The sequence below is a fragment of the Parasteatoda tepidariorum genome, chromosome 1 (assembly GCF_043381705.1).
Source record: "Parasteatoda tepidariorum isolate YZ-2023 chromosome 1, CAS_Ptep_4.0, whole genome shotgun sequence".
Classification (NCBI taxonomy): Eukaryota; Metazoa; Arthropoda; class Arachnida; order Araneae; family Theridiidae; genus Parasteatoda; species Parasteatoda tepidariorum.
Window position 1 is genome coordinate 62780449 of NC_092204.1, and position 24020 is coordinate 62804468.

The 24020-nt window shown below is 28.2% G+C and overlaps 2 protein-coding genes across 2 annotated transcripts in view; both read right to left on the reverse strand.

The window, feature by feature from the left end:
* Window positions 1-24020, reverse strand: part of LOC107455746 (zonadhesin) — a 346128-nt gene that overhangs the window by 177904 nt on the left and 144204 nt on the right. The gene's annotated exons all lie outside the window — the stretch shown is intronic.
* On the reverse strand, window positions 1191-18112 carry LOC107445019 (adenylosuccinate synthetase). Its single transcript, XM_016059329.3, has 13 exons — window positions 17767-18112; window positions 16064-16166; window positions 13758-13871; window positions 13056-13113; window positions 12194-12239; window positions 12048-12109; window positions 9865-9946; window positions 8176-8299; window positions 7915-8069; window positions 7665-7789; window positions 5361-5458; window positions 4968-5117; window positions 1191-2394 (listed from the first exon to the last, which is right to left on the reverse strand). Exons 1-13 carry the CDS (start codon window positions 17917-17919, stop codon window positions 2342-2344), a joined length of 1323 nt encoding a protein of 440 aa, XP_015914815.1. The 5' UTR covers window positions 17920-18112; the 3' UTR covers window positions 1191-2341.

Below are 24020 nucleotides of genomic sequence, written 5' to 3' on the forward strand. Positions count from 1 at the left end.
ACTATGTTTAATGTAGTTTTCAATTCCATATAGTTTTCCAAGTTAAAAAATTTTAATATGTATGAAAATAGAGAATCAGGCGTATTTTCTTTCTCTACGCTAATGGGGAAAGCATGTGAAGTGTTGCCATAGGTAGAGAGTTCTGCTCTACGGCAATAGCCGTCAAGAGAAAAGAACTTTACTTCGAAATTGTTAGTGGGAAAATTCATTTCACAAATGAGGTGCACATTTTCCTTTCGTGGTAATCGTAGGTGCTGTATCGCATCCAGTGAGAGTAACTCGGATGTGACCTCAGTGCCAATGTTGTTCTACTTTTCATAAAAAAATATTGGACTTTCTTTGTTTGGTGAAAACTAAAATAAAAAAACAAACCTGATAACATATCTTTGAATTAGCAAGGCTGTGCAGTACTACATCAGTTTGCCAGCCATGATTTTCTTAAGTAGCTTATTTCATCTAGATTTATACGACGTTATTCTCATCGATTTACTTCTCATTTCGTAAACTGAGTCATACTTGAACATCTTTTTCAGTGATTTATCAACCAATACACTTTCAGTGAAAGTAAATTATAACCTCTTTCAAGTATCCCCAATTTTTAAACAGAAAAAAAGTAAAATTTTTAAACCTGACAGTGTCAATGACAGACTAATGTCAAAATCTTGCATAACTTTTTTCAATTGGGATTCAATGAATCTAATTTTTTACACAAACATAGGTTTTAATTCAGTTCGGTCGTGTTGTATGCATATCAGCTCTCAACTTAATTTTATGTCGATACAATAAGCAGTTTTTGAAAGAGGGATTCAACAGGGTAAAAATTTCTTTTAGATAAACAGCATACGGTATTGTATGCATATCAGCTCTCAACTTAATTTTATGTCGATACAATAAGCAGTTTTTGAAAGAGGGATTCAACAGGGTAAAAATTTCTTTTAGATAAACAGCATATGGAAGGAAAAAAAACTTTGTTTTATTTTATTAACGTCAATTAAATCAAAAAATAGAACATTTTAGAAATGATATGTTTCAGAGAATTGCTTATCAATTAAATTAAGCTGAAATTTCTTCAAAATTTAATCTTGTAGTTTGAGCTTGGTAATCATATGCACTAAATTGAGAAAAATGATGCGATGAAAAATAAAGACAAAGTAACTTTAAAAATTGATTAAATAACTAAAACAGAAAACTGAACAAAATTTGTAAACTTTATTTTCCAAAATTTTTTTAACAATGTAAAATTCAATGAAGAGCTAAAAATTACTTTAAAACTGAACAACCAACAGTGTGCATTCTTAGAATACTTTTTCAAAGTTGTTACATTTTCAATATTTAAACATAAGTACAAAAATATAACTTTTAGTAAAAATCAAAATTTACAAAGAAATTTCTGCAATATGGCTTAGATATTAACTAACAATCTTGAAGTTACAAACTATAACTCTTATTATTAGTTTTGCTTCCACTGAAAGCAAGCAAATGACTGAATATGAAGCATTAAAAGATCTTTAAGCTTGTGAAGATGCACTTTATGGACGGGTACATTTAGCAAATATAATAAAGTTAAATTTCTGAAAAATAATTTAATTTTATAACTAAGTACTATTTAATAAAATCATTCAGCGTTAAGCACATTCAAGACTTATATAAAAAATTTGTAAAAATACTGAAAGTAAAACCAAATAATGCTTAAGATAATTCTGAATATAGCATTTTGAAAATCGACGATGGTACAATTTACAATAGAGTTTAACAAACTTTTCATATTCAGTTCACATACTAGCCTTTTATAATTTGTTCAAAAAAATTTTAAGCATATTTAAAAAACACTTAATTTGATCAAGAATAAGTTGAAATAAACTCTAAAATAAAGTTATTTTTTCCCCTATTAAAAAAAGTAAATTTATATGCAATTAAACAGATTTTAAATATTTCGTAAAACCTATAATTTTGAATTGCTTTTCTAATAATAAAAAAACAAACAAATGTTACATTTTTTTTAGAATACCTATCAGCTTTTTTTATTCTTAAATGAAAAAGAAAGGTTTATTTAGTAATACTTATAAGACAGCAAATGGCAGAGATACAATACAAACAAAAATGCAATGATAAAAATACTTGAAATCCTTTTCTAAAGAAAATTAAAAATAAGATAAAATGCAAAGATCAAACAAAATTTCAAATCTCTTTTTTAAAAAAAATCAATGCCATATTTTGAGACAAAAATCTTAAATCTTGCGACTCTTTTTTTGATCTTCAGAAGGAATTGAAATCACATGTAAAACCATCTTAAGGACAGAGGTCATAGTAATAATTCTGACAGTTATATGCAAATATAATTTCAAAATACTTCAATCATGGATGATCTATCTTTGCCGACTCCTATCCACTTCACTGAAACAAGTTGAAGTTTTAATTAACAATTTTAATTAAGAAAAACATAATAAGTTTGTACATAACATAAGAATTTGTTTGAATTTAAAAATTTTTTCAGCATATTTTTAATCATAAAAAGATTGTAATAAGAGGAAATTTCATTTTCTTTAGAACAATACACAATAGCTTATTTTGCATTTTAGAAGATATAAATAATAAATTAATTTAAACGTGAGAATAATGTATGAAAATGCAATGTAAGGAAAAACTCAAAATTTTCTGCATTTTCCCTGTTATTTTAGGTGATTTTTAAATTGTCAGTATTTTCAAGGTTTTCCTTGTACTCTCTGTGGAGTAGCAACCCTGATTTCTCAAATGCACATAGTGCCTGAATTGATGAGTGATTTATTATTATATTCACTTAGTTTTAAAAATAGTGGAAGGATATAGCACAGAAGAATTTTAATTAATGATTTGAAAGTAATCCAGAGTTAGAAAGTTTATCTTCTGTAGTACGAAGTTCAGTTCTTGATCAACAAATTCGTGCTAATCAGCAGTATCTGCAGAATATTTTAAATGTAATCATCTTGGGGCATTATCTAGAAGACTTGGCAAATCGCAATCCTGCCTGTTCATCCCATGTCTAATTGTTGAGAACAGAGTTCTCAAGTTGCTAAGTAGGATCTTAAAAGCAGGGTAAACCGTCTTAAAGAAAAAAACTGAAAAATTTCACTGCCGCAGATAACACTTGCAAGCTTTTGATTACTTTGAATTCATTAATTGGAATTTGCGTGTGGTATACCTAATGTTGTATGGCATCTTAAGTGAAGATGATATTAAATGACACATTAATTGTGACACTACCCTTTATGGAGAAACACTAAAGGTGTGACAATCTCTAGATAGAGACTTTGAATAAAATATTTGAATATGATGCTAAAGATATATATCAGAGCTACATTAAAGTATAGATAAGTTATGCCTCATTTCACAAAAAATTCAAAATTTAGATGCTTAGTGGATATAAAAAAGGAAACTTAATACAGTACACCAAAGAATTCCACAACATTGAAACTCTTTGTAAATACAGTAGAACTTTAAATTTTACAACAATAAAATTTAAAATTTTAAGGCCCCTGGTTTCTTGAAAAAAAAAAAACTATTATGGATGAATACATAGATGAAAAAATATACAGAATTCAAAATATGTTGTGAATTGAGATGAACAGGGGAAAAAAAAATTGGATGTTTCAACATTTCATAATTTACCGAGTAATTAATTGGGTTACTTCTTTTAAAAATTTTATTATCTGTTTAATTTCTCATTAAAATTTACAGCAATTATTGAAGCATCAATTGAGATTAATTATTTTTTTATTTCATATGAAAAAGCAGATCATAAATTTAGAAACTGCTAAATTCCTTTCCACAAAAATAATAAATAAATGAATGACACCTGAATTGCTCACTTTAAAACTTTATTTGGTATAAAATTTCTCAAGTTCTAAAAATTCTGAAAAAAAAAAAAATTCTTGCAGGTAACATCAGATGTTTGAAACAGTTGTATATAATTAATGGAATATTTGGCCATTTCAAAAGTAGCAGATATAACACATTGTATATATTTAGTAGACTATAGGGCCACTGCTTTTCAGTTTTGATTATATTTAATTCAATAAATTCAACATTTCAAAGTAATGAAGATATAGGATGTATAACTGAACATTACGGGTGTTAGAAGAAAATTTTAGATTAGAAAATGATCCTTTCCAGAGTTCAATTATTAGGTTCGCCACTATGCCTTATTAGTTAAAGCACTGAGCTGTTATTGAGAAGGATAGAGGTTGAAAACCTGGTCGTGTCTTGAAGCCCTGTGTTGTCTTTGTTCTGAAGCTAGGTAGCTTCAGTACAATAGGAATAAGCTTGTCTGGAAAACAAATTTGGTTGGCATATTCAGTATTATGGTCCAATTACCACCATCATGCTGTCTATCATTAAATTGAGGAATCTTAAGCTTCATGGCTCTCCTTGCACTTAATAGGATATTGTCGAAATGCTTTTACTGAATATTAGATCTTTTCAAACATTAAATTATTAAATATTAAACTGCGAACTGAAAATAGAGTATGGAATCCAGCAATTGTTTTATAGCTTTCAAGACAACACATTTAGCAAAAATTATGTATTTATTTTAAGCACTCCATTTTGCAGTGAATTTAAGTTTAATTTAATTAAAAAAAAAACTCAAAAAATTAAGATTAAAAAAAAAAGTCAGATTTGAGGGTCCAAAAACTGGACAATATGTTCAAAATGAACTAAAGGGGTATAAGGGTTCTTGTTTGGGAGCCTTGACAATCCCTTTGATCTGACTTTTTGGTATTTATTATAATCATTATTTAGAACATAGTATCAAGTATATTAGTATAAATTAAGCGAATTTTTTGGGAGCTCTTAAAATGAAAGATCTTTAAAAACAGACAGCTACTCAATTGCACTGTCATTAAAGTTCTATTATTAATATTAAATTAGTGAAGTTAGACTTAAAACATTGATAATACATTAAATGGAGGAAATGAAAATATTTAGTCTACCTTTAACTTCAGCTAATTCTTCTATTGTGGATATGTATTTTTGGGCATTTTTTGGAAGCTCTGAAAAACTTCTAACTTTCTCAGTACTAGAATTCCAACCAGGAATAGTGATGTATTCCACTTCCACCTTTTGCAATTCAGAAGCACAAGCTGAAAAGAAAATTAAAACATAATAGTTTTTAATAAGTAGAATAAAGAAAAAGGTATTCTCGAACGTGAATCGTCTCTTTTCTATCAATTGTAATATAATTTTTTTTTTTTAAAAAGAGGGAAACTTCTACATCTTGTTAAATTTTTGTAATCTACAACCATTTTTTACAGATATTAAGTTTAAAGAGTATTTCATTAATGAATAAAAATCAAATTTTTAAAATGAATAATATATAAACACACCTGGAGGTGCTAGTAATCTTTTTCCATTTAAATGATATGCAACACCAATTTTTATTTCCTTGAAAGTATCCAAAATGTCCAATTTTGTAACAGCAACCCTGAAAATAAAGCAAACATTAATGCAGTTTTGTGATACATGAACAAAAACATTCAACAAATAAAAATGTATTAAATATTAAAAAAATTTTTGAAACTGTAAATATTTTATAAATGTTTAAAAGAAAAAAATAAGGGTACGCAAAACATTAAAAAATAGTAATAAAAACTTGCATAAGTTTTTAAAGTTTTTTTTTTCCTCCCCCCAAAAAAATTTATTTTGACATTTTCTAAAACAATAAATCCTATTTAAAATAACTAAATTCAAAATAAATAACTTACAGGGTGTATAAGAAATACGTTATACATAAAGCAGATAACCAGTGATAATCAGAGTGAAATGGAACAAATGCTGTTACATAAATTTTTTATTTTAATATCAATGTTAGAAGTTTTATAGTTGTGTCTACCTTTACTGTTTAGAATATTGAATTTTCATTATTTTTACTAGCTAAAAAAGTATCTATTACTACCTAAATAATGGTCAGTTGAGCTAATTGAATAATACATTCAAAATTACAATGAACATAACCAAAAGCAGTAAATTTTGAAACTATGAAATATCTTGGTATTTCATTTTGATGCTTTAAATGATACATAATTCTCCTTGCATAATTATAATAATAACCATAAAATTCATACAGATATTAAAAACAAAATAGTAAGTAAAAACTTTTGTAATGATGATAGCAGAAGACAGAAATCAATGTTAAAAAATCGCAACAATATAAGAATAAAATAAGATATGCTTGGATGTTACGTAGGAGCATTATCTTAAGAGCACAGTGCATTACAAGAAAATGACAAATATTATAAAGGAGTGATAAAATAATGCATTTTACACTTTCGGTTTTATTTATCTTTTTGCTAGAGACGCTTGACGAGTGCATGCAATTTTAACAATAAATATATTAGTGATTTTTAATGTTGATTTTTGTCTTTAACAATAACTCTTAATTACTCACTCACAGCAGCTCATTAAATCTTTGTTAGAGATTTGGGGCACGATATAGGTCTACCTTTACGTGGTGTGATTTTGGCAACAGACAAAGAGATTTGTAAACTTTGGCATGTGGCTTCATATACACAGAACAATGTCCCATTTAGTACAATTAAGACTCTTAACGTGTTTGCAGTGATTTTTTACTTAGCCTGATTGTCTGGCTAGACATCTAAAAAATTAGTCTTTCTGGACATTTAATACACCGTATATTCCGGCGCATAACGCGCACCCGTAATTTCTAATAACTTTTCTTAAATTTTAAGATATACTCTTCGTATAACACGCACGAAAATTTGGATTGTACAGGTGCAATATCTCGTCTAGTATCAATAGAAAACCAGAAAGCCTTTTAGTGTGGGATATGTTTAGGTCCCACCTTACAGATAATACAAAAAAATTGTTGAAAGAATGTAACACCGATATGGCAGTTATTTCGGGCGGATTGACACCAGTAGTTCAGCCATTGGACGTCTGCTTAAACAAACCATTTAAAGCCAATTTAAAAAAACAGTGGAACACTTGGATGTTGGAGGGCGAGAAAACCTTTACGAAAGGACATATGCGTCATGCAAGTTTGGAAACAGTGTGCGAATGGATATTAAAAGTATGGGATGAAATTAAGTCCGAGATGGTTAGAAAATCATCCAAAAAATGCAGCATTTTAAATAATCTGGACGAATCCGAAGATGACTATTTATGGATGAGGGTAACACAAATGATGAAGATGAAACAGATTGTGATGACGTGCCTGAAGAAATAACGGAAGACGAATATAATGAACTATTTATGTAATAACGAAAATCAATAAAGTATATAGGTAAAGGTATGTTATTTCCTTAAAATAAAAGTATTTTTCTATATTTAAATTTTTTCAATCTATAATTTTTTATATTCGGTGTATACCGCGCACCCGTAAATTCCAATGTTATTTTTTGTATTAAAAGTGCGCATTATACGCCGGAATATATGGTACACATTGAGGTGATCACATAATTATAGAAGGCTACCAGATATTCTATTTTGGAATGCTTGGTGGGACTACCTGGGTCAAGCGTTACTGGGTAAAGGTTGCAATTACTTTTTTATTGTTCCTTGTTTTTACTTGCTACATTTTGTAAAGCCATTGGAAAAATAAAATCTATACAAAATTTAGTCTCAGTGCATTAATAGATAATTTAGACGAATAAACTAATGAAATATCTTACGCCGTGTAGCCATTGATCATATTAGAGTAACGTAGAAGCACAGCATCTAACCATCCGCATCTTCTCTTACGCTTTGTAGTTACACCTATTTCTGCACCTCTGGTTTGAAGCTCTTCACCAAGTTCCTAAATAATATAGTAACACTAAATTGCAGTAAAAACTAAAATGGATTAATTTTAAATTATATTTATCTAAAATATTTAAAATGAAATTTTTTTCAGTTTAAAGAAATGAAGTCAAGAAAATTTACATCGAATAATTCAGTTGGGAAAGGTCCATCACCCACTCTTGTTTGGTATGCTTTGACAACACCATAAATTTCACCAATGACTGTAGGTGGGATCCCTAATCCAGTACAAGCTCCACCAACAGTGCAATTAGAGGAGGTAACATAAGGATAAGTACCTATAAAATAAAAGAGGATTAACTATAATTACAGGAATTTTTAAGCCCCACCTGTTTAGCAAAAGGTAAAAAAAACTACCTTATAATATAAGCATAGAGCAATTACCAAAATCAATATCTAAAAGTGCAGCATTAGCTCCTTCGACTACAACTGATTTTCCGCTAGCAATAGCATGATGTAGATATGAAACGGTATCCATCACAAAAGGGGCCATAGCTGTGGCATAGTCCTAATGAATGAAGTTAAGAATTTTAAAGCAATATTAGCCTGTTATTGAGACTGATGGATATATTTCAGAACAGCTCATAAATAACTAAATTCAAATAGATTACAAATGAAGTTCTAGATACAAATTATTTAAGATGGTTTAAGTAAAGACAGGATAAAGAATAAGTATATTGGTTAATATGGTCTGAAGAAAAATCTAGTTGAAATTTTTAAGACTTTTTGATACTGATCCTAAAATTTCCAGCACCACTTGTTTTTCCTCATTACACTTTTTGTAAAATCATTTGCACAATTTAAATGAACTTTTGACTTAAATAAAACTATGACTATAAATAAAGATTTATATAAACTTCTCTGACTTTTTACAGAAATCAAAAGAATGTTCTGACTACTCCTGATTTAGATCTCTAGACAATCTGTTACTACTTTGAATAACAAGGAATTTATTAAACCTGCCAACAATAGAGAATAAAAAAACTAATAGATTTTATGAAAGACTCATTATTTTATGGGAAATATTGGAATATATAGAATATTTTACACATGGGATACTTGGATATTCTTTATAACCAATAAAGGAAAATAAAATATAAAAATATTACACTGGTTACTTAAAAAATTTGAATTGGAGACAATATTTTTCTTTTTGACTAACAATTAAATACAACTGTTATGCATATTATAATTTTAAAAAATCCATAATTTTAAAATAGGAAGTTCTAAATAAAAATTCAACAATTATATGAAAAAGAAAAGTTTTAAGCTGAATACCTTAAAGGAAACAACTTTTTAAAAAAAATAAAATTAACTTTTTGTTTGAGCTGTACTTTATTTAATATTACTCAGTAGTAGACAATTCTTGGGGGGGGGGAGATGGNNGGGGGGGGGGGGGGGGGAGAATGAGAATTATTATAGGAACTTTCCAAAATTTTAGTTATGACAAAAAACAAGAAACTAGCTAAATATTGTAGTCTATTAGAAAATCCAATAGAGTAAGCAGCTACACGCAACATGATTAATGTCAGATTAGCAATTATAAATTTTAACCTAATGTTTTTGCTTCAAAAAATAAGAATGAAATTTATTCATAGTAGTTCTTAACAATTATGATCAGGCCCATTTATCATTTTTTTTCTTTCTAAATAGCAATGAAAAACAACACTGCTTATTTTGAATTATTTTATATCTAGAGAAATTTCAACAAGCAATTAAATTGCAAAAAAAAAAAAAAAAAAAAAAAAAAAAAAAAAAANTGCAAAAAAAAAAAAAAAATCAATGATCTGAAAATCAATTAACTATAAGTTTTTGGTATTACATTTGATGATCTAAAAATAAAGTAAAATTAAAAAAAAAAATTTTTAAGATAAAAAATTTAAGGCTTATAATTTTAAATTTCCTTTTTTTCCCCCTCCAAAAAGGAAACTTTTAAATTAAGGGTTTCATAAAAAATGAAACAAAACGTTGACAAAAAGTGAAACAATGAGAAAAGAAAATTTTAGACAATAAATAGATACAAACTTATTCGAAAATAGATGTAATAAATTGAAAAAAATAAGAGACATATACTTTATATTTTTTGACTTCTTGATCAATGTTCACATTTAAACTGGGATGTTGTAGCATATAAGACTTTAAAAGCTGCCTAAATCTGAAAACAGTTTATAGTGATAAATATATTAAAATAATTTGATATCTTATGTTAACATATATATGCATGCAAATAACTCAATTCATACAATCAAATATAAAAAGTAAAGACATTTTTAAGGACTTACTATTTTTCAGAAATAACAAAAAAAAAGTTATGATAAAAATACTTATAGTTGTTGGAAAAAAAACCCAACAAGAACAGTATTTTGGAAATTTCCTCAAGCCATAAAAGCAAGAATAAATAATTAAATATTAATATTTTATAACTACATTTATTTATCAAAAAACAATTATCGGGCTTCAGAAATTAAATACGTATTCCAGTTTAAGACTTGCTCTTATCAATTGAGAATTATCTTACCACGTGAGAAGAAATTTGTAAATAAAAAATTAACTTCTGATTAAAATTGTATTAAATTAATAAAAAAAACATTCATGTAATTTATAAGGAATGATATAAATCAATTAATGACTTGGAAAAAGATAAACTAATAGTTAACCAAATATTTTTTATTAAGACGGAATACAATATTTCTAAAACAATTAATGACTATGCACCATATCTAAAATATAAAATATGTCAATAAACAAATTTTCTGCTTAGAATTATTATAGAATGTGATATGAATGAATGTAAGAGTCAAATGATGTTCATAATACTATTTTGATATTGAAACTATTTCAAAATTATAACAAGAGATAACAAATCAGTTGAAAGAAATTTTACATAACTGTAAAATTTGTTCTAAAATACATGTTATCTCCAGTTATGACTATGCTGGTTATTTAAAGGGATATATCTCTCTTTCAGCCTCAATGAATCAATTCAAAGATTTACAGGGGTAATTGTGAGCCCAAGTCAAAATTCCGGAAAATTTCGTGAGTTAAAAAAACCCAGTTTAAATTGAAAAATTAGGAAAAAATTTAAACAAGGTTTTTTTTTCCTTTTTCTTAATATTTCTTAGTTTACTTAAAATATATTTAAAATTTTACAAATACCTATACCATTGACATACCTATGATGACCTGGAGAAGTAATTAAAATTTATAAATATGTCTTTCTTGAGTTTATAATTATAACAACTATTTACGGATAAAAAATGAATATTAATCATGAATATAAGCTTATAAAGTACCTCTCTGGCTCTCCCTTACAAACAAATAAAATAAACTGTGTTTTTAAGTTCCACCTTTGAAAATTTGATTTCCGGAAACTTCTGTGATCAATGATTTTTTGAAATGTTTGGATCTTCGATCTCCGGAAACTTCCGGATCACCGTTAAAAAATCCGTATTTTTTTGGAGCACAATCAGCCCTGGATTTATCAAAGAAAGAAAGTATTGATTTCGAGTCTGCTTTTCAAAAACAAAACGTTTCTTCAACTGTTCAAAAACTCACTTATTGGCATCATAAATATCTTTGCAACAAATACAGTTATAGTCCTACTTTTTAAAATTTATTTCTAGATATTGTGAAAAATTTTTTACAGTGATTAATTAAAACAAAAAAAAATATTTTTCACAAAATGGGCTAATAGGGAATAACTGAAAAAGTTTTCAATACAGATTTAAAATTTGAATTCCAGGATTGAAACCTAAAAAACAAATATTTCGTCAATGGAACCAATTTTAAAGAAAAATATTTTTTTTTTCCACCAGCATATCAGTTATTTAAGATGCTTATAACTAATATAGAATAACTTTCATTATTACTTTAAATTTTGTGATAAAATGGCATTTTTTCAGTCAAGCGTTTGGTAAAAACAGATTGCTTTGTAAATTTTGCAAATCTGAATACTAATCAAGTTGGGATGAGATTATCAAACAATATATATATTAGGTGAAGCAATGAAAATAAAAATAGGTACACTACTTTTATTTAAATGCTTTAGTTTCTCTTTTAGGTAGTTCTTAACTGTTATATAAAAAAACAAGCTATATGTTATATAAAAAAACAAGCTAATGTTAATTAACATAAAGTATTAAAACTTGATGAACAATCATTGACCCTCTTTGTGATGATAGCACATAACTGAAAGTAATAAATAAAGCAGCGCAAATTTTAAAGCTTTTATTTATTAAAATTAAAAATAAGATTACCTTTCTTCAAAAACAGAAAAATCTCCCAGCAAATCAGCTAAACGGATTCCACTACGATTGGCCTAAATTTTAAAAATTATTAAATTTTATTGGCTGGTTAGAAACATAAATAAAATTTTCAATTAGTTTTAATTAAATAGACATACTTTGCAAGAATAGGTAGGTCCAATGCCTTTTTTTGTAGTTCCCAAGCTGAAAAAAAAATTAAAAAATTTCCTAATCTGAATTTCTAAAACAACAATTATCAATCAATGAGAAATCTCCAGAGAAACCAAAGTGAGGCTCACTAAACTTCATTATAAAATTATCACTATTTATATTTTAACATCACTTGGTAAAATCTTTATTATAAAACTATCAATACGTTGTGAGTCACAATTTTACAACAATACAGAATAAAAAATAGAAATATTCAACCCAGTCACTCTTTTACCCATCAAATTTCTCTAGATCAGAATTTTCCAAGTGTGGAACCCTACGGCTCCGTGGATGGGTCATAGGAGTTCTGAGAGTAAACATCTAATCAATAATATTTAATACATTTGTTACAGGCTGACGAAAAATAGCCTAATAATGCTCTTGATCTACAACTCTGATCTTGATCAGAGAAAATCTAATTCCATCTTAGCTTTGCAGATACACAAAACAGCACAGTGAAGAGTTAACAATTGCTTCATGTTTAAAAAAAATCATCATCATATTTATCAAGGATATTGCTCGATATAAAGTTACACCTATACTCTACCTACTATTAAAAATTCTCATTATTTCTTACATTTCCTTTCTTTTTCAAGCCTTAAATGGCGCAAGAGAACAAATTCTGTAGTTTGATACGTATATACTGACTCTTTGTTCGCATTTTTTATAAGACGAGAAGTCACCTAGATTCAAATTTCTATACAAGTCCCAAAAATATTGAAATTTCAGTAATTCAAAATTTAGATCGGCCGTTTAGCTAAGTTTTAGCAATATTATCTAATATAAAATTCTACATAAATTTTTGCTCACCTTTTGTTTCCCTTTTCTTGCTCTTGAAGGCCATCAACTGTTTGATGAAAATCAAAAACTGTAAAGTTGAAAACAATTAATATCAAGGAGTTAAAAAGTTGCAGTGTATAGCACATTAATGTAATGTTTATAACAATGGTGCTTCCAAACTGAAACTTTCTTTACATGCCTTTTACCTTTTTTTATGCCATTCAATCCTGTCATTCGTAAGTGCTTATTTTTTTTTTCAAATTTGTAACAACTGATCTACCAACTACAATTTTTTTTAAAAGTCATATAATAAATTCATTTAATGTATAAACATAGATTTAAAATTGATTTCAGAAATTAAAAAAATTCAATAATTTATTTTATTGATTTTCATAAGAATTTTAATTTTTTAAAGTCATGTAATTAATTAATCCAAACTTGGGGATAAAAATCTCATAAAAATATAGACCATTTCATATAACATAGATTTTAAATCGATTTTAATAATAAAAAAATATACAATAGTTTATTTTATTGATCTTAAGTATACAATAGTAGTCCTTTTTAAAATAAACCATTTTAAAAAGGACTGCTAATCCTTTTAGCTTTTAACTGTGATTATATATATCAATATTATATCAGAAAGTAAAAATGAACTAAAAATTTGGAAAGTTAAATTATAACTCGTTTGTACATTAAAAAAATGAGCATTTATTTAGGTATTATTCTTACCAATATGAGCTCTATTAGAAATGAACACTCTGCCTTTACAACTATCTAAGCCTTTGTCCTCATTTTTCTTTATTTCTTCAAAAAATTGTGGCAAATTTATAACAACACCATTTCCTGGAAAAAAATTTATGTAATTTTTTAATAAATACAAAAGACTCATTCAAGCTTATAAAAAACAAAGAGACAATGACACAGCTAAAACACATCTAATTAAGTAATTTTTACATCAAATTAAAAGTCATTTTCACGTTCAAATACGTAATTAGCATTTCTACAGATTGGGTAATGTAGAAAAATAAAAAAAATAAGGGTTAAAATTATACAAAAAGATATAGGTACAAGTAATTTACAACTACATTAAAAACTTGTAGCAAAGTGTGTGAATTAATTTTTAAAAGATTTCCAGAGTTTTGTTCTTTTGTTAGAATCTTGTTTTGCAAAATATAAACCTAGTAAATATTTAAAACTTGAATAATTAAAAGGGTAGAAAAATATGCAGAGTTAATAATAAGGAAATATAATTGGAGATAAATCTGAAAGCTCTCCTTAGTCTTTTCTTTTACTTATAAAAATATTTGAAACCTGATTTCATAAGAACAAAAAAAATTGTTTACATTCCCCTATACACTGCTTAAACATAGGCAATGACTGAAAAAGATAAAGAAACTCTTGCTATATTCAAAAGAAGAGTTTTAAGAAGAATGTGGAGGAATAAAATCTGATTAAAAGTGGAGAAGAACCAACTTTGAAATTTATAAACTGTCTAAAGTGCCAGATATTATTAAATCAAGGCAGAACAATAAATTTACATCGAATACGATTAGGTGATAATCAAGCCGTTGGAAAAAAAAAAAAAAAAAAAATAAAGAAAAANAAAAAAAGGAGGGAAGATCAGAAGTGAATTGACAACATAAAAAAAAAGACCTGAAAACTTAAAGTTACAGTTAGAAAATCTCAGCCAAGAATAGGAGCAGCATAGAATGGGCAATAGAGGAAGACTGAGACCCATCGGAAAATGTTGCAAAACAACATCTTCCAATGATAACGTCTGTGGAAATTTTTAACAATTCTACAATTTATAGAATATTTACATAGTTATTTAATTTTTTAAAGATGCAGATGTTTTTGATTAAGTGCTATATAATTACACAGTGATTAACCCTGCGACATACCTCTCTAGTACCAATAAATATCATTCTGCAAGATACTCTTAATAACAAATATGCATGTTACTAATTTAAAATAACCAAATAAAGTAAATATTTATTAATGTATATAATTCGCAAAATAATAACTCAGTTTCTCATTAAATTTATTTCAATTCACTTTAATTTCAAATTCTAACTGTCCAACAAAAACTAGAATCTGAATTGGAGTGTTTTTAGTCAATCCATGACTACCACTTTTTACCAAAAATCTGTAACTTATATTCTAACTCCACAACTCTAGAAATAACAACTGAAAAAACTGGTAAAACTTAATATATTTATGATAAAATTCTCATGAACTAAAGGGAAAAAAAATTATTACTTAATTGTGTTTGCTACACTATTGTGATTTAAAAGGAATTATAGTAATTTCTTCCAAAAAGAAAGAAAAAAACAATTAAGACCACATGAATTTACAATAAAATCATCGTGAATGGAGATGGAGAACCATTTCAAAATTCACACATCGTAAAACTGACGTAGTAAAAATATCAAAATTTTAAAGACTATGAGGAAGTCTAGAAATAACTGTTGAAAAAAACCTGCACAATTATATGAAATCAAGTGTGGTAAAAAGTGATTATTTAAATGCACAGATTCTAATTAGAGTGCTGTAATAATATTTCATTATCTTAAAAGCCACATAGAAATGCACTGTACAAACGTTAACAGAATAAATGACAATCATAAAAACCCATTAAAATATAAAGATTTTAAAAGCCAAGAGAAAATTCAGCAAATAACAGCCGAAAAGAAAAAAGCTATGAAGGTTTATAATTATGATGGAATCAAATGCAATATTTTTTTTAAAAAATTTTTTAGTCTAACCTCCTTTATAGGCTTAGATAAAACATCTAAAATTAGAAATTTTCTGAAATCTGGTCTTTTACAATGAAAAGCAATCTAGTTTTGAGAATCTACTGTACACAACTCAATCTAAGTTTTAATTTTAACTTAGACAATAGCTTATTCAATTTTGCCCATAGAAAATGTTCTCAGTAAGAAATTAGAAATTAAAATGATAATATAACATAATATTAATATTTATTTACAATCTCTTTGCTAGTAAATATTTTAAGATGAACATTTAAAACTTACCAATGATGGAGACACAATTTTTGTTGATAATTCCACTTGGTAGTATATGTAGATCATATTCTTTACCTTCAACAACTACAGTATGGCCAGCATTGTTGCCACCCTAAATATAAGACATCTTGTATCTTAATGTTTCATTAATATTAGATTTAAAAATTCTATGTCACATGTAAAATAACTTTGTTAAACCAGGGGTCTGTCCAGGCCAAATTTACTAACGTTTAGAGGTACCTTCACGAATTCAACTTTGGGAAAAACGGTAGTTTCACAAAACACTTTTTCTTAAAATTTTATTTTTGTGTCTCGTGAAAAATGATAAATCCATATTTTTGTGTTGATTTTTTTAAATATAATTATTATATAATAATTTTAATTTAATATAATAATTTTAATTTTCACAAATTATGTCTAAATTTTCACAAAATAGGTACCTCTCAGAAGAAGCTAGACTGACCCCTGTAAACACAATTATTCTAACTTTTAAGAATCAACCCTTTAATACCTGATGTTTATTTCATAATTAATACTTCTAAGCCATTGTAGCTATAAGGATTCAACAAATAAAGATGGAAATGACAAAAAAGTTTCTTCAAATTGATTATGCAAATAAATTGCAGTTTCAAAGAAATTTAGGACACACATTCAATTAAAAAAGTCTAATTATAGTTGAAAATTAAAAAAAAAATCTGTTTTAAACTTGCAAAAAAAAAATTTGATTTTCAAACTACATTGCAAAAGACATCCCTTTACAGTAGTATAAAATATGTATACATTTAGAATTCTGATTTTAAAAAAAATTTAAAATCATTATTTTGAAAAAATGTGTTTTTGATAAGATATAAAGCTAAATAAAGATTAAAAAAGGACTATACTTTTATAACAAGTTAATAACTATTCTAAAGAGAAAATTAAATGTCTTTATATAAATAAAATTTTTATCAGGAAGATTAATTCCAATTTAATTTTTCATGTACAATAGCTCATGAATTAAAATGTAAACAAATGGTCAGACAAGTATGATAATGTACATGAACAGTTATTTAAATATAAAAATGTGAACTAATAAAAAATGTCATAATTTAAGCATACTAGAAAGCAATATTTTGTATTCATAATGGAATATTTTGTAAGATGTAAATTTTATATCTTAAAGATAACTTAAATTTGCTAATAACGTATGAAAAATGAATATTATAATATTTCCTCAATTACAAATGAAAATGTAAACAAACAAATAGTAAATGAGAATGTAATATATTAAGAGGGTTATAATTTGAGTAGATTGTAAGGCAATTAAAATGGAACATAAATACATTTAGAAGTGAAGTAGGCTAAGTAGATTTAGAAGTGAAACTAATAACTGCTAAGTTTTTGGTAAAGTTACACCGTTTTGTTGTATAGTTATCATGTATTATGCGTACTATAAAAACTGTTAAATGTAGATTACTTGCTACAGCTAAGTTTTTTTTACCTATTTTGATGAGAGATAACTGCAAAGTATGCTAACGAGTTCGAGTTATAAAAGCGAAACTTTTTCGAAATATTCTTTAAAAACAAAGGGCAAATTCTTACGGTTATGTTTCAAATAAGGTGTCACACACATGCAGGAAATGTAAAATTTATTGTTCAGAGTATAAACTTTATTTAAACGTTTACTAGACAAATGCAAACTAAATATAACTTGGTAAAATATAGAATTTTACCTGACACCTGCAGACGATATCGGCATCACATGCAAGCATGTCCACAACCTTCCCTTTTCCTTCGTCACCCCACTGGGCTCCCAAAACGACAGCAACTTTCGCAGGCATATCCGATTTTAATTTTTTGAAATGTGAATGACCATTAGTGCTCATACCTTTTAAAAATTTTAAAGTTTGTAATAGAACTCAGAAATTGTTTCACCTCGAAAACGACCTTTGCATTAGAGCGCAATCTGTATAGTGTCTCTGATTCGCTTAGAAAAAATATAAGCTCCACCTATTTTGAAAACGTTTGTTTTACGATGACAATGAAGTTAAAAGTGTTTCTCGTGAAGCTTTCTAAAGAAACCTCCCAAGGACACAAGTAGGAGAAGATAAATTTCAACATGGAACTAAAGAAACTAAAAATATCTGTTAAAGAAAGTTGAATAAATAAATAAATAAATACAAATGCGAAAAAACTAACTGCAAAATCATCATTAACAATATGCATACCATGGTTTAATGTTTTGATTTTCAGTTCTCTCTGAGAATATTTGTTTTCTTTGGCTAATACACGCATCTGCGAAATTTTCTTTCATCAGTAGAGAAGTCCATAACATGGTTGAGCAGAGCAGATGAGGAGAGTGATGCGGAGACCGGATGATATCTGCTCCTAAAAAACCTACAAATGTTACTTCTATCTAACAAGGTAATCATTGATATGCATATTCTTGAATGGTTGACAGTTGATGCGATGCATTGCAGGAATCATATTTTCAATTCCTTCCATTTCTTTTGTAAGCAAATAGTGTGCATGTAGGAAGTTCACACATTAGCGAAATTCGCATCGACCAATCCGGATGCAGTGATTTTTGTTTAATTTGGTTTGGTTGTAATGCTGCATTAGTGGGCTATTGGTGGCTGATGATGCGAAGACAGTGCTGATGCATGTACACTCCACACCCCCACAATTTAGATAGGATAGCAAATAGTAGCAATTAACATCCGACCTATGCACCTAAACCACCCTAACGAGAGTAATATTTTAAGCTCGGAAAATATCGGGGACATTGCAGAAGTTGCTGTTTTCTCTGCCTCTGTATCGGTGACTAGAAATTTCGTGAATGTGTTAATTTTACGCCTATTCGGTACAATTTGCTGACAGTATAAATTAAATGCATAGTGAATTGGACTGGAGTAATGTATTTGTATTGATTGCATGCTGTTGGAAGGGCTCTTACGAAATCTTTAGCCCAAGAAAGGCTTCGAACCTGCTTGCCCTGTGTCATAAATAGGCGCTCGTTGTGAGCAAAAGTAAGGAAGGGAAAAATTCTAGACCTCGGGAATCAGAGTTAATATCCGCTATTCCATCTCCAGCACTGTGTAACAGGCAAAAGCCTCGTTTTTTAATATTGTAATATTTCTCTGACCATCATATAATATAGTCATCGGTGCACCCTAATCTTCCTTAGAACTGTTCAGCTTAAAGAGTGAATCACTTTGACCTTCATGAAGTACTGATTTTATTTGTTGTTGTTGTCTCTGGCCATTAAGGCAAGGAGTGCGATTGCTCTTGCTCTACAGTAGCCCCATCTATGACCAAGAATTCGACTTCTACCACATCCATACGTCACACCCTCTTATAGGGCGGACTCATTCATTCATCCACATATCGTAATTTTGACCAGAACTAGAGAACGATCAATTTCCAATTCAGTACCTCCAGAGGTATTATTTGTTATGGGAATATGGAGGACTTCGTGACCCGAAAGATTTAACATGCACCAGTCACCAATTACTACACGGGGAGTCTTCGGCCGGCTGGATTCGAATTCCCGTTCTCACAAACGAGAGTCCAGCATCCTGCCAACCAGGTTATCTCCGCCTCACTATTTTTATTTAAAATAGCTGAATACCCGTTCTTCGTACTGCGTGGCTTAAAAGTGAATAATCAATAAATGCGTAATGATCAACATTACGAAATCATGCACAAAACTGTCAGCAAAACAAGACGCATACCGTCGCAATTAAGCTGAAACAATTAAATTTTTTTCTTATTTATTATTATTTGTTGCCCATCTCCCTACGACTTTAAGAATATTATATTAAGCAAAACTCATTCTTAGTTCATCCAATCAAGATGGAGGTTAACTATATTCAGTATCATTTGTGATAATGCCATTGCTCGAGATCAACTCCTGATAGTCAAAAATTACCATAATCAACAATTTCCTCCAATATTTAACCCTTTCGGTGAGAGTAAAATTTTTTTTTCCATAGTACTTATAGTAGATATCTTGGTGTTAATATTAGCGCAATTATTATCTATTAAAAATACCGATTAACGTAATATCAGTAGTACATTTTTATCAAAATTAATTAAGTATTATTGGCGTCAAAAAAATATTATGATTTTTTTTTGCTTCCCTATACGAATATGTACTTTTCCCCCCATTAATTTATCTTTTTAGTACAAAATGTATTTTCTTATTTGAATTTACCCCTTTTACCAAAATTAATTAAGGATCGTTAATAATGCAATGAAAATTTTTATACGGTTCTCAAATTCGAATAAAGTACCTTTTCTCCATATTAAAAAAAACTTCTATTCCCTAATACAAAACTTTTTTTAATTTTAACTTGTACCTATTACCAAAATTAATTAATTGTAAGTCTTGAAAATAATTAGTAATAAATACATTAAAGAATAGTAATGAAAATTCAACTGGAGACACTCTGAAATTAACCTTGAGACTTGAGTTGAAAAATGCCATATTTTATTTAATTATATTTTAAGTAATGTGCTAGCACTTAAAATTAAAAGTACACAAATACACCATCCGCATATTTATTAATTAAGGATCAGCCGGTGCAGTTTTCGCCCTAGTGAACATTCCACGTTTGCACAAGGCATAATTTGTTTAACTCCTTTTTTTTGTTGCTACAGCATTTCTGGAATGATTGATGTGTTCTTAATTTTCACGAATACAATTTTTTTAAAATAATACTATGTATTTTATTTCTGGAGCCATATTTGGAAATAAAGTAAAAAACAAGATTATTTAGGCAACCTTATTTGTAAATTAGCCATCATTTTTTCCCTTTTTTTTATTTTTTATAAAAAACTTAGAATCCTAACGTTCATCTTTTATGTCCGTGACAGGTATGCTTGAAAATACACACATCACCAAATCATAGTCAAGATCAAGAGTATAGCCCCATTTTTCAGGGCTCTATCTCCTAATTTTGTTCCCACCACAGAGAACGTGGACAGCGTCTGAGCTGGTACCCATCTCTCCAAATTTCGTTTAGCGTATACAACAAAAGGACTTTCAGCCATGACAGATTTAGCGTGACCGTTGCTGCATATACACGTTGGCTGTTTTGAGTGTCTGCAACGATATGCTCACGACACCTAGCTCTTTACCAGTGGGGTGAGCGACGCCTTTTCCAACTGAGCCATCGAAGCGCAAACAAATTATACACGAAACATACTTAACATTTCTCGATTAATTAAGTACATAAATAAATCTTAAAATCTCGCTGTGTAAGATAAAAATATTATAATTATGTAGTTGTAATAAGTTACTAAATGACAGCTTAATATGAGTTACTGGAATGACAGTTACTTAATGCAACTGTTATTTCATAATTTCTAACTTCGTTCTTTAAAAAGCTGAGATTGCTGTATAAAGCAAAATTTGTCCTGTTTCCGTTATTTTGAGAATAAATAATGAATAAATGAAAAAAATAATAACAAAAATGATTTGTAAATGTAATTGGTGGCTCACGTATTAATATTTTATTGAATATTTTTCAAATATTTTTGTCCCATTAATACTTTTTTTATACAGAATTTCACAAAGTTTAAAAATATACATGTAAAGTTTTTATCTTTTTTTCCCCTTCTATGTTTTATCTTAGATGTATGTCTTGATGTGTTACAGCACGAAATGAGAAATACATGTCATGAAATAATCTATTCTAGAATGTTGTATATCATTATTCTGAATTCAGCACAAATTGAGAAATACCTGTCCTGAAATAATCCATTCTAGAATGTTGTACATTATTATTCTGAATTTTGACCTCAGATAGAAACGAAAACGTAATAAATGGGAATGATATGATAACAGCATTCAGTTTAAACGAGACATTAAGAAATGAATTTTTTTTTAAAGATATCATTGCAGCAGACGACTTTAGGAAAAGATAACAAGTTACAGAAAACATGAGCAATGTGTATGTTCATTTCCCTAAGGGGGTTAAGGTTATTTTTTTACTTTAGATTAGCTTTCAATATTATTTCATCAATTCAGGGAAATTCTAATCCATAATTTAATGGAATAAAAATTGTAAGAACAGAAACCTTTTTTTCCCCTGATCAGCTTATGAAGGATTTGAAATAGCATTCAATAGCGCTATTAGGCAAATTTGATAAACACCGGTCAGCATAGAAGATTACCAAGTGGTCAAGCTACGAAAGTTAGGCTCTCTTTTATTATATGGAATCAATACCGCTCTTGATAATAGAGTTCAGCTTAGACTGTAGGTCAACTTACAAAAAAGGTCACGTTGAATTTATAAATTCTTAGCCGAAGTTCATAATATTGTAGGTGTCTTTTCCTTTGCATTGAGCTTGATACAGCAGGGTAGCATTCGACTCTTGTGTTATTAAATTATAAATTCAGTTCGATGGTTTATAAAATCTTTTTTAGATCATTCCGGGGAATGGTATAGAGAAGGGAAAAACTAACGCTTTTGATTTAATGATTGTATTACCCGAACTAAAAATTAAATCTAACAATTCTAGTTTCTCATACAAAATTTGTGTAATCAGACACAAAATCATACTTTCGCTAAGTAAATATAATTTTTTTGTAAATTTTGGACCCATGTAAAAGAGATAACTGTAATCAGGTAAACTGCTGATCTTATAGCTTGGATTTGTTACGTTATTTGTTGCTCTTAACGTTATTTATTGTTCTTCACGTTTTTTTTTTACGTTTCGTAATTACAGTTTTAATTTTGTATTTTTAGAAACCTTGTCTATAGTGAAGCTCAAAAGGTTGACACACGAGGGTCACAATTAGTTAGAGAAAACAAAACCTCAAGCGAAATATGATGAATCACTATAGAGGAAGGCGTAGTTCAAACCAGTTTGATTATCAAAGTGAAAAGAAAGGATTTGAAATTTGATTGCTAGGAACCATAAATGAAATTGATTTTGATGTTAATAATTATGCCTTTATCATAAATGATTCATCAAATATCGATATCACTATAATTTATGAACCTATTTGTGCTTATTAAGGACGTTTTGACATATCAAGGGCGGTGATTGTGAACTTCCTGTATTTTTAAATTTCAACCCACGGATGAATGTGCTCTATTGATTAATTTAATCTAATTTAAATTCATAGATTTAATTTAAAATTTGTTTAATTTTGAAGAAATTTTCAGAGATAATATGCCTGTTATTACAATTGGGAAAATGCCTGCGTGCTTTTCAGATGTTTACATATTTTGAATGATTTAATATCTGCTTTGCAAAAATCTAATAATTTCCTTCATCTGAATCATAAAGAATATCAATACAGTAATGATGTTTTCTTGATAAAACAATCTTCCAGTTATACGAAAGAAATGTTAATATCAACAATTTTAAGGTCAAACTTTCAGACCTTGATATGCATTGACAACAAGACACTACTTAAAAGATGATATTCTAGGTCAAACAGACTCTTTCATCAAATTTTCTAGTTTTACATAATACATTTATAAAATAGAAGCCATTTTACGATGATTGCAAATCGGATATGCAGTAGTTCCAAAGCTTCTTAGTTTGGTGGTGCTTTTTTAAATTTTGTCTACTATATGCTCAATAAACAGATTTCCAATAAAAATACTTCGCAAAGCAATAAAAAAGAACAATTTTTACGTTTAGGATGTTAAAACGTGACCCCTTTGATCAAGTCGTTGGTATGTGTCACTAAGTCATTTTGAGGTTGAGGTTTTTAAAATTTTTAAAGCAAGATTTTTTTAAAAAAAAGATTGAGCGAAGAAAGTGAATGTTGCATAAGAGAATTCTATCTTGAGAACTACTTTTTCTGTTTAAAAAGATGGCAATCAAAAAGTCTGAAGTTTATTAAATATGATAGAATTAGTTAAACAATTAGTTCCAGAAAAAAAAAAATATTGTTACGTTACACGAAAAATTTATTGTGTAACTCTATCAGCACTTCTTACGAAAGCAACCTTTAATGGTTGGA